This window comes from Lynx rufus, unplaced genomic scaffold, assembly GCF_022079265.1.
Source record: "Lynx rufus isolate CCGP_SWC_20201006 ecotype Redwood Valley unplaced genomic scaffold, mLynRuf1.p SCAF_6, whole genome shotgun sequence".
NCBI lineage: Eukaryota > Metazoa > Chordata > Mammalia > Carnivora > Felidae > Lynx > Lynx rufus.
Window position 1 is genome coordinate 15816259 of NW_025814878.1, and position 12111 is coordinate 15828369.

A 12111-nucleotide genomic window follows, 5' to 3' on the forward strand; every position below is an offset into this window, starting at 1 on the left:
CCACTTTGAGCAAAAAGAAGTAAGGGATCGTTCCTTTTAGCGCTACTAGTAATGATGTTAGCTGGCCTCCTTCAAGAAAAGGAAGGAAGAGCACCTTTCAGAACACTCTTTAAGAATCATTATATGTAGGGGCACCTGGGTGGCTCAGTCGGTTGAGCTTCCGACTTTGGCTGGGGTCATGATCTCACAGTTGACGAGTTCGAGCCCTGAGTCAGGCTCTGTGCCGAGAGCCTGGAGCCTGCTTTGGATTCGGGGTCTCCCTGTCTCTCTGCCTCTCCCCCTCTCATGCTCTGTCTCTGTCCCAAAAATAAAGATAAACATTAAAAAAAAAAAAGAATCATTATATGTAGAGCAAGTGAAAGCTGTTTGCACTTTTACAGACAAGTGTGAATCCAGGAAATACTCTGAATATACTTTAAGACCCAGAACAGTAGCAGGCACAGAGGAAAACAGAATGTGGCTAGTGTAAAACAAACACGTGTGCTCTTTGTGTGAATATGGGGAGTAATTTTTTTAATGTTTTATTTATTTCTGAGAGAGAGAGCAAGAGTGTGAGTGGGGGAGGGGCAGAGAGAGAGGGACAGAGGATCTGAAGCAGGTTCTGGGCTGACTGCATCACGCCCAAGGAGGGGCTCAAACCCCAAACTGTGAGCTCATGATCTGAGCCAAAGTCAGATACTGAACCAACTGAGGCACCTGGGACTAATTTTTACATTAAGGCAAACTGAGAGAGAAGACAGTGGAGTCATCTACTAAGAAAACCAAGAGAATGGGTTTACCGTTCTCTAGCTGCTGCTGACGATGCTCTAATTCCTGTTGCACAGCGTGGTAGTGGCCCAGAAAGGTATCAAAGCCCTGCTGGACAAAATCCGGGGTGGAGCGCTGAGACTTCAGGGCTGAGCAACCTGCACGCACCTTTTCAATTTTGGGGTGGAGGCTGAGGAGATCTGTCAGTTCCCGCTACGGAAGAGAAAATAGGGCCACAGAAGTCACTGAAGATGAACATCCTCACAAAAAGTGAATCAGAGCGGCATTAACCTAACGTTCATGATACAAGTAGCATCTTTTTTAAATACAGGACTGGACATAGGATTCTTTCATGTTCTGGATGGTTATCTCTTTACCTGACAGGAGTCCTTCAAGCTCTGCAAGGACTGCTGGGGAGATTCTGAAAAGGGGGTGTGTTTTACCCACTCCTCTTTTGTCTTTACGGTCTTTTCAAGATCATCAAGCTGCTTAAAGTAAGCATTTATATCTTCCTGTAGCTGAATCTTTCTTGCCAGATCTTCCAAATGCTGAGATACATCCTTCCATTCTGAGAATACCTTCTCCAGAACGTTTTTTATTTCTTCAGTAGGAATACCTTCTACGCGGACATAAAAAATAAGCAGACACTTCATACGCTAGTATAAAAATTGTTTTCAATTTGTTATAAACATTCTGACCTATTCAAAATAATGAGGCGATGTCACATATAATGATCATTCCTTTAAGTCCCTTTTAACATAACAACAAAATTACAATGATACTGTTAGAAATAACTATGTTTCAGGGGTGCCAGGGTGGCTCAGTTGGCTAAGCATCCAACTCTTAATTTCAGTTCAGGTCATGATATCGTGGTTTGGGAGATCAAGCCCCGTGTCGGGCCCTGCGCTCAGATTCTCTCTCCCCGACTCCTCCTGCTTACATTCTCATTCTCTCTCTCTCTCTCTCTCAAAATAAATAAACTTAATTTTGTTTCACTCCCTGACCAAAGCAGGAGATGGGAAGCTTGAAATAGCAGTTTGGGAGTGGTATTGCTGTCACAAGAGGCACATCAGTAGAGTTCCAGCCACTGCCTTTTATACAAACTGTGTGCATCCTACCACTCTGCTAGCTGCTACAGTAAACCAGGGAAATACAATGAATTATGTGGACCTGTCAAGTTCTGACATGAGAAGGTAAACCCTCTGTCATCACAAAAAAGACAACTGGCTAAATAATCGAGGAGGGAGCTCAAGAGTCTGGTTTGACCAAACCATAGTGTCCTAGGAACTGTAGAATGAACGGTGAGAAGCCCTACTGCAGGGAGCAACCTGGTGAGTGTAGGAAAATCGGGCCAGCAGCCAGGCCCAAGAGGCTTCAGTGGCCTACTGGGCATGCCCCACACAGACCAGCAAAGATCAAAATATCAAAGCAGTGGTACGATGATCTACTTTAACACATCAGAAAAAACACCATTATGTTTATTACTGACATAATTTTAACCCGTATTTTTGAGTGGTAAAGAATGTCCATAAAAATAATAGTTCTATGTAATAGTAAGTTTTATCACGGCCCTCCCTTAACATAAAATGTATCAAATCATTGAAAATTACTAGGAAAAAAAGATGGGAAATCTGCAAAGGAGTCTTCATCTCCTTAGGAGAGTATGCATGTTGAAAGAATGGGCTTAACATCTTTATTATTTGAGTAGGAGGGGGAAAAAAACAATGGTGCTTTGTAAATATACACAATCAAAATCCAGGGTAATGAGAGCCCTAAGGAATAAAATGGCATGTAAAACAAAAGGTCACTTACGAGCTACAGAGGATGCAATTTTAAAAATCCTACAATACACTGTACCCACAGAAAATCAGAAATGCAAACGTGACGGGACATAATTTGAATATATCAACCATGTCGGCTGTTAAAGTTCACTGGCCAGGATCACACAGGTAATAGAATATTAGACCCTGGCAAATCATTCACACCACAGTCCAAGTTCATTTGTCTCTATTAACAGGGTTATAAACAAAACAAATCACCATTTTCCTGACAAACTCTCTGAGCAATGGAGAGCCAGGCTCTGCTTCTATGAGGTCATTTCTATTCTAGGGGGGCAAAGTAATAACATCAGCCACTTCATTTTCATGTCAGAGCAGTTTATGCTAAACGAGAAAGGAGATTAAGCTGGTAAAATTTTTGAGATGGAAAATTATCCCTTCTCATCTGAAAACAGGTAGGAGGTAATTATTCACTGACAATATATTACAATTCACTCATTTTGCCCCTTCAAACCATTTCTCAAAATTTAAATCTCCTCTCCTCTAAGCTGGAGATATTGCAGGTTGGACAGATATCAGGTAATAATTAAAGCACAATTTGCACATCAAGCAAAGAAAACTATACATTGCTCTTCAAAAGAATTCTTTTATTTTAAGTTTATTTATTTTGGGAGAGAGAAAAGCATGCACATGAAGGAGGAGGAGGAGCAGAGAGAGAAGGAGAGAGAGAATCCCAAGCAGGCTCTGAGCTGACAGGCTCAACACAGGGCTTGAGCTCATGAGCCATGAGATTGTGACCTGAACTGAAACCAAGAGTCAGACACTTGACCGACTGAGCCATCTGGTGTCCCAATAATTGTCTTTTTTAAATGTTTGTTTGTTTATTTTAAGAGAGAGCACACTTGTGTGTGCGTGCACATGAGCAGAAGAGGGGCAGAGACACAGAGAGAGAAACAGAATCCCAAGCAGGCTCCATGCGAGATCATGACCTGAGCCAATATGAAGAGTTGAATACTTAACCGGTAGAGCCATCCAGGTGCCTCTAAAATAATTATCTTTTAAAATAACTGTTTTGCTCCCAGAGATCCTGATTTATACATTTTCTATTTCTATAGAACATCCAACTCTTAAATGACTATTCAAAAGCCCAAATCAATAGACCATCATTTTACTAGTTACCTAAAAGGAATAAAATATAACATATTCATGGCACTTACTCTTACTTGACTTTACACCTTTCCATCTATCACTATTGGAATCAAGAGAAATTTTACAAAACCTAGGACCACCATCAAATTCCACAGGCTAGTCATAATATATGCCATCATAAAGCCATATCATCCAGTGCCCAGCTACTCTATTTTATTTGTTGACAATCTCTAGGAAAAAGATAAGCTGAATCAAGAAAAACAATTATAATAGCCATGAAAGTTAAATAAAATATATTATTTCCTTTTTTAAAAACATTTTTATGCTATATAAGGTACCACAAAACATAATTCAAATGCACAAGGCATATAAGTCCCATCAAACTTCACTGTGGTGGGACTTTTGATGGAATTATTTTGAAGGAATCAATGACATGATTATTAGAACATCTGTTTTACCAAAGGCTTTTTTCTTTTTTTCTTTTTTTTCCCCCAAAGACTTGTTTTCTAATGGGCTGAATCATTAATCTGCATGCTTACATAGGCAGACTCTGGTCAAATTACACTCTGTGAAAAACTTCCTCTATGTTAATTATCCATACTCTAGGACTTATTTCAAATTTCTTGGGGAAAAGGGAGGGACAGCAAGAAGCACCCAATTGTGCTTTCATTTCTGCTCAACATTTCTGTTTTATAAGAGCAGTAGAATTAATAGCACTAAAACCACATGGAGAGAAGTAATATACGATACTATAAAATTAGAATAACAGATAAAATGGTAGATAGTGGGGGAGATTTTGAAAAAATCACTTTTATCTCAGTAACACAATGTATACACTGCTCAAAAAGCAAGAAAGTAAACCCAGAACATAAGCGCCCTATTCAGACCAACACCCCCAGTGCCCAGCTTCCCACCCCACCCTAAATATGTCTTTTGAAATAAATAAAATTAGGATCCTGTAATGAATGCATTTCCAGTCCTACTAAATGCTCCAAAAATAAAATGGTCATGTGAAATATAAAGGGTTTCCCATGAAATTAAACAAGTCCACATTACGTCACAAAATTCATTCCTTTACAAAGCCACAGATGATATAGCCCCCGATATTGCACTTGATACTTTGCAAGTAGAACTTTGACATGATCTCCGTTTCCAGAGTATATATCTCAGTACATATCTATTCACAGTAAGAGTGCATGTGACAGAAGCTGAACTATGCTAGTGAGTGCCTCACATTCTGGGCAAGAAAGCAAAGAAATAAAAGGGTTACATGAGTCACCCAAGGACACAAAACTAGGAAAGGGCAGGAGACCCAGAGGTCTCCTATTTCCCAATTTACTGTTATTCTCACTGGAACATAACACCCCTCACCAACTCCTCCCCTAGGCAGTCTTCTCCACCAGCCTTACGAATCCTCACATAGCGCCTAAAAGCTGACGCAGAAATGAGGGCAAATTCAGTACCCAGACTCATGAAAGCACCCCACACTCATACCAGACAAAGTCTGGTTCCCAAACTACAATATTAATGCAGAAGTGAAGAACCTACAATTGTAACAGACATAAATTCAACACACAATTTATTATAATTATTCAATCAGCACCTCAGGGGAAATTATGGTCTCTCTGTATCTGTAGGTTTCTTCAAGTAAATATCTGAAAGAGTAATCTCCACGTGGGGTCCTCTGACCCAGGGTAATTAAGACACTGAGCTAAGTGGATTTTGAATGAAAACACCATTTTTGAATAAATTTTGCTTTATTTATATTTAAAGAAAAAAATAAATTAAGCTGTACTAATACCTATGGATAGACAGTGTTATATTTGCATAATTTTCCAATAAATGGACATATATTAGACATACAGATAGTTTTGTATATAAATGTGTGTATGTCTACATGTCCCCAGTGTGTAATTAAATGACATTTTTTTAATGCAGAGACAAAAATAATCTAAAGTTTTAAAAAATCTGATTTTCAGGGGGTATGGAAAGCTGACTGATTCATAAGGAACATGAGGGAACTTTCTGGAGAGATGGAAATTTTCCACATATTGTTTTATGGGTATAGGCTTTTCAAAACAACCCAGTGAAGTTTCATGTATTTCAAGGTAGGTAAATTTTACTTTAAAAAAACTATAAACAATAACAATAATAACAAGGAGTGAGGAATGAGTAGGGGTATAGATAATTCAAGAATGGCAGAATATCATTAATTACTGAAGCTAGGTAATCAGTATAAGGAGGTTCATCACTCTGCATTGTATATATTTACATTTTCCAGAATAAAAAGTTAAAAACTAAAAAGATTGACAACTACTACACTGAAGCTTCTTGTCAAACTAGTATTCCTGATTCTGCTTTGGGCGTCTGTGGCTTTTGTCAAAGAGCTCTGATATAATAAATATTCACTGAATGTTGGTCATTATTTAAAAAAAAAAAAAAAAAAAAGAACTCTGCAGCAGACCTCCAAAGCATTTACTATCACTAGAATAAGGAATAGGATTTACAGGAGAGGTCTCTCAAAGCTAAACCAAAGGAAGAATCATATGCAAAGTGGATATCAAAACTATTCATCTTTACATTCCCCAGAGTCACTGAGGGCTAATGGCAAAGGAAAAAAAAAGTTTCTAAATACAGGTAAAAATTTCCAAGACAAGCAACTCCTTCTCAAATTTAACTATAAAATGTTACCTGCAATAAATTAACAGATTAATTTAACGTGATCAAAAACCAAATGATCTTAATGAACTGACCTTACTGTAACTTCATTTCCCAAAGATTTCCAACATAAAATTTTCTTTTGCCACCCCCTCTCCAAAAAAAGGTCCCAATATATAATGTCAAAGGAGGAGATTTTAAATTTTTCTACATCAGTGGATTTCAACCATTCTGCTAAGATATCAGAGCTTTAGGTTGTCTGACTCTACAGAAAAGCAGAACAACTTCACTTTTCTGTTTTGTCATCAGCTTCAGCACAGGACTTCATGTGAAAAAAGATTCTGCTGCTTAAAGCTTAAAAAAAAAATTGAAAACCACTTTTCTAGAAAAAAAAAGTGTTAAATATATAATTTGTCAAACTGTAAATATTATTCAGTGCTACCACCTAAAACACATTTTTAAAAAAAATCAAGGGTCTCACCTTTTCCCATTTGCTCCAAAAGGATTTGTCCAGTTTGGTTTAATTCATTCAGTCTGGGGCTTCTTTCTGTCTGTTCTTTTTCTAATGCCTGGAAATAAAATTCCAATATAAGAATACTGCAAACTTTCTTCTCAATATAATGTGCATGCTATTGTAACTTTCATGTTTCGTGTCCCTCCCACATTCTCTTTCAGTGTTATAGTCAAAGTTGAGGTAGGAGAAATACTATAAGACAAAACTATGTAATTCCAGGCTGCCCCACAGAATTCCAAAGCTGATTTAAATTTCAAAAGGCAAATTCAAACAAATAATATAAACCTTTGGTTGATTTTATAAGAAAAAAGTTGCACATTATAATTATGAGTTCCTATCAAAAGAAAATAATTAAAATTAGTGTTTTAGATCCAGGATATCTATTCACATACATATAACCTCAGTGTCTATGCCACACAATAAAAATAACTGAGTCAAATGAACTGAATATTCTATGACAGAGACACTGAACAAAAATTAATCAACAAGAAAAACAGAAATATTTTGAGCCTCACTATTGTCTGATCTTATAATAAGTTTAGACTCTAACATAAATTTCAACCACAGCATAATTCATACATAAATTTTAAACTATAACAATATGCTTTGGAACCCAAACTGAAGCATTTTGTTCCTCATGTTTGAAGAATGGCTCTTAATTTTAATATTTATGTCTCTATAGTTCGATATTCTCAATGCCCCTATATGTCAGAGACAGGGAAGACAAAATCTTTCCAAAACTAGTAAGAAAGATTTGAACAAAATCAGGAAGACACACACACACACACACACACACAGAGGTATATGGATAAACAGTCAGTATTTGAAATTTCTCCCACTCCTCAATTCGCAACTGAGAAAATTAACTACTCAAATAGCGCCCCTAATAACACAATCAAAACTTCTAGGCAACCCATATTATTTCAACCAGACAAACCAAAGAAGAGTCCTACTTCTAATTTCTACACATATAGGCTCTGTCAAATAAACTATCCTACTTTGCTCTGCACAGCTTTAATGGGACTAAGTAAAACAACCATGTTACAAAGATAAAGAAATAACAAGAGATTCAAAGAAACACCACTTATTTTTATTGAAGTATCAATGCAAAAACTCACCATCATACTAGAGAAGAATTACTACCTGTTCCATACAAATTGATTTTTTGCTACTTTCTATGGTGATGACAGATTGAACTAGGGATTCTCCACCCAGGTATACATCAGTTGGAGCAAGGTATTCCTTTACTCTAACACAATTAAGCTGATCTTCCCCAATTTGCAAGGAAAATTAGAGATAAAAGTGATGGTTAAGTTTTCTTCATTACACATTTTTCAAAACCCTTTTGGCGTCTATAACTACTTCTCTAAAAAAACAAAAAAATAAACTTATTAAAGGAAAATATAGGAGCCGCCAATCATCCCTTATAGTAACAAACAATTTCTATAGTAACGATTTCTAAAAGTGAAATTGTTCCTAGATCGTAGAATGGAAATTAACTTATTAATATTTTCTGGAACTTGGTTCATAAAGATCACTCTCACTTCCAAATTCTCTGCCATTTCAGTGCCCTTGAGAATTGGGTTGTTCAATGCTCCTAATATCATCTACCGGTCTTTCAGAACTATAAGAAGCATATGAAATGATGGCACACAGCTCTCCTTTCTGGCCCTCCCAACTCCCTGTGTAGAGGGCTCAGATAATGGTGCTTCTAGGGTAACAACCTTCCACATTCCTCTGTCAAAGCAACATGGAAGTCAAAAGATGAATCACTTAACTCTTCCTAATGAGGCTAAAAGAGGCTTACTGGAGTAGAGGGCTTTCCAGCCACACAGCATAAAGGCTTAATAAGGGCCATTCTGCACAAGGAAAACAACACGTGGTGAAGGCAGGGAAGTGAGAAAAGAGCAGGATTCAGGAGTGGGGAGCTCAGGGTGTATGTAGGAGACTGGTAGGAGCTGAGGCTGGACTCATAGGGGAAACAGCACCACCTGGAAGGCCCTTGCATGCTGGGGCGCTAAGGATTTAGATTTTGTCCCCATTGCGACGGGAAGCCATTAGTTAATTGCAAGCATAGGAGCTGCCTGATCAGATGTCTATTTTAGAATGATCACTGGTCACAGAAGCCAAAGGCTGTGAGAATAGAAGAAGGAAGGGTAAATAGCAGCAAACGCTACAGAGGCAGCGGATGAGATGAGAAAACAAATCCATCCTTCGGATTTAGAAACCAACAGTCAATGGTGACCTCTAAATAAGAGCAGTTACAATGCAATGATAAGACAGAAGTCAGTCTTAACTTCTCATCCAAACACAAAATGTCAACCAGGGTCTGACTCCAAACCACCTCTCCAACCTTAACTCTCTAACTACTTTTACACGCACACCTAGCACTAAACACAACAAAAAAGAAACTATCACAACACAACTTGTCTACCTCCCCACCTCTGCTCAGAGGCGCCCCCTGCCTGCTGCGCCCTTCACGCCCAGCCCCAAGCAAGCTCCTTGTGGTTCTGGCGTGGTGCTACCTCACCCCTGGACTTCCCCGAGTACACACACAGATGCAATCCTGGCCTCCTCTCAACTCCCATGGTACTACCACCTTCTAGCTTATACCACTGATATTTATACACGTCTTGTTTTGGAAATGTTCTCCAAACTCTTCACAGACAAACTCCATTGCCAGTGTAGACGGCACTACAGACTTGCTCTAGGTGTTCAACTCCTTCGTGAAAGGCTTTCACATACTTAATGAGCACCAAAGACATAAGTCACTACAATCTCCCGGCACAATTTACAGTCACACAGAAGGAACAAAGTAGCGGAGTAACATCCCATACATTTTAACGGTATTTATTTCTTTTTAATGTGTCTCTTCTGTAATGAAAATATATCGGAAGGAACTGTGAGATTTGAAATCATCTGTTGCATTCAGCGAGCAAAATATCTTCAGCATACCCAAAGTCAGAAATTATTAGGGACTGAAGTAGATCTAATCGAAGTAAAAAATAATACTAACAACTAGACCACCTTAGAAAATGTTTTTTCCTGCACATCTCAGAGGTTAAGAAAAAGGGGGCAAAAAAATTCCTCCTCCACAAAGGTGTCTGAATGCCAGCCAGCTTGATGGATTGAAAATTTACTACAATGTCCTAAAAGCTACCTTATGGCTACATTTATTTTACAGGAAGCCTCTGGATCCCATCACACTTTTATGTCAACAGCAAATCTAACCTGATGTAATATTTTATTCACTAGGATGTTTTTGTTTAATGTTTTACCTTCAACTTCTTTTTCACTTCTGAAGTCTCTTGCATCTTCTTATACCCTTTTATCTCTGCGGCCTGAATGGCAGTCTTTGATTTCAAAATGCAGCTCAACAGCTCAGCACTTACAGCGTCAAACCTGATTTAAGATTCAGATGTTACTATTGGTCATTCCTATCCTTCTATAGTTTCACTTGGCTCAAGACAGAGCAATCAAAAGACCCCTCAGGCATGTGTTTTAAATATTCCTCAAAAAAAAAAAAAAAAGGCAACACAGACACCTAGTAACCATACAAAATAAAACCACACACTTATAATTAAAAGTTTGAAAAGAGAAATAATATTGTAAAGTTAATAAATATTTTTTAAATAATTAATGTTTAAGCTTTGTAAAAAATACCTAGATTTTTACAAACTCCTGTAGATGATGAAAACAGATTTGATTAGAAAATAACAGAAAGAAAAAAAAAAAGATACAGATATTCTTAAAGTTAATGCCTTCTTTCATTTAACATAATTATTGAGCCCAGTATATGCCAGGCGCTGGACTGGGCTCTTGCTATGAAGGTAAATCAGACGCAATCCCAGCCCTCACAGAGCTTCCAGTCTGGGAGAGGCAATGGAAAGTAGCAGGCAATCACCAGAGAACTTGCCAGATGCTGATTCCAGGAATTCACAGTTATGGCTCCTAATTTAGTCAGGGGAGGTGGTGGGGGGGGGGGGGCGGGGGGTGGATGCCTTCCTGGAGCACAACCCCAGTACTGTGCCTAGTAAATGTTTTCATTGCAAAGGGAGAACAAAGAAAGGGAGGACCACACTGTGCAAACAGCAAGTGATTAGGCGTGACTGGAAAAGTGAGTACTAGGCAGGGAAGGACAAGGGCAGACAACCACACCCACCTGCAGGGTAGATTAAAGGAGTCTGGGCTCAACCAAAGGGCAAGGGAGAGCCTGTGAAGGGTTGAAAGCACAGGATTGACATGACTGGATTTACCTTCCAGTGTCCACTGAGGAGAAAGAAGAAAGGGTGGCAAGACCAGAGAAAAACAGGCTGCGGTAGCACCCTGAGCCAGAACTGAGATGCGATGGTGGGAAAGAAAAAGAGTAGACAAAGCTGAAGAGGCCTGTGGGAACCACAGCAAGGAAAAATGAGAGGAGAAACAGTCACTGTCAGCCATGTACCTGGCCCTTTTCAAAGTGTTCTGTGCGTCTTATTAAGTGATCCTCACCACAACCCTGAGACACCTATACTATTATGATCCCTTTTAATGATGAAGAAATTGAGGAGGTTTTATTTATTTATTTTTTTGAACGTTTATTTATTTTTGGGACAGAGAGAGACAGAGCATGAACGGGGGAGGGGCAGAGAGAGAGGGAGACACAGAATCGGAAACAGGCTCCAGGCTGTTCCAGACGCGGGGCTCGAACTCACGGACCGCGAGATCGTGACCTGGCTGAAGTCGGACGCTTAACCGACTGCACCACCCAGGCGCCCCAAAATTGAGGAGGTTTTAAACAACTGCCCCACGGCCACAAAGCTACAGCTGGTAGAGCTCTGGTTCAAACCAGATAGTCTGTCCTCCTCACCAGCACTCTACCCACAGAGCTTCTCAAAAGAACTTCTGGGTATTTTTAGGTACTTTAGGGTAAGCACGGGTTGTCTGTTTCTTCTTGGGAAACAGCTTAAAGTGTTTCTGGCGAGTTGTGAATATTTGGTTTTTCATCAAGATCAATTTTCCCTGTAACATGTAAAGGGATTTTGTGACACCGTAGATAAATAACCAATGGTTGAGGTGTCCCTCAAACAGTGGTACTTTCATTCCATCATCTTAACAGCAGGCTTCTATTTAATCTTTCAGAGAAGAAGAACACCATCCCCAAATCACACATATGAAAGTACCTTGGGGACTTAGACCATTTCTGCCCTTAATATAAACAAGGGTGATGTGAACGCCACAAGGTAGCAATGGTTTCAGGCCATGTCAACAGAGATGTAGATTATA

General features: G+C 39.0%; 1 protein-coding gene across 11 annotated transcripts in view; it reads right to left on the reverse strand.

The window, feature by feature from the left end:
• The window catches only part of UTRN (utrophin), a 574142-nt gene that overhangs the window by 353983 nt on the left and 208048 nt on the right, over positions 1–12111 (reverse strand). For all 11 annotated transcript variants that reach the window (XM_047102476.1, XM_047102480.1, XM_047102475.1 and 8 more), the window contains 4 exons: positions 10125–10248; positions 6814–6901; positions 1125–1366; positions 780–960 (listed from right to left, as the gene is read on the reverse strand). In XM_047102476.1, coding sequence (XP_046958432.1) covers positions 780–960; positions 1125–1366; positions 6814–6901; positions 10125–10248 — 635 coding nt within the window. The remainder of the gene's footprint in view (positions 1–779; positions 961–1124; positions 1367–6813; positions 6902–10124; positions 10249–12111) is intronic.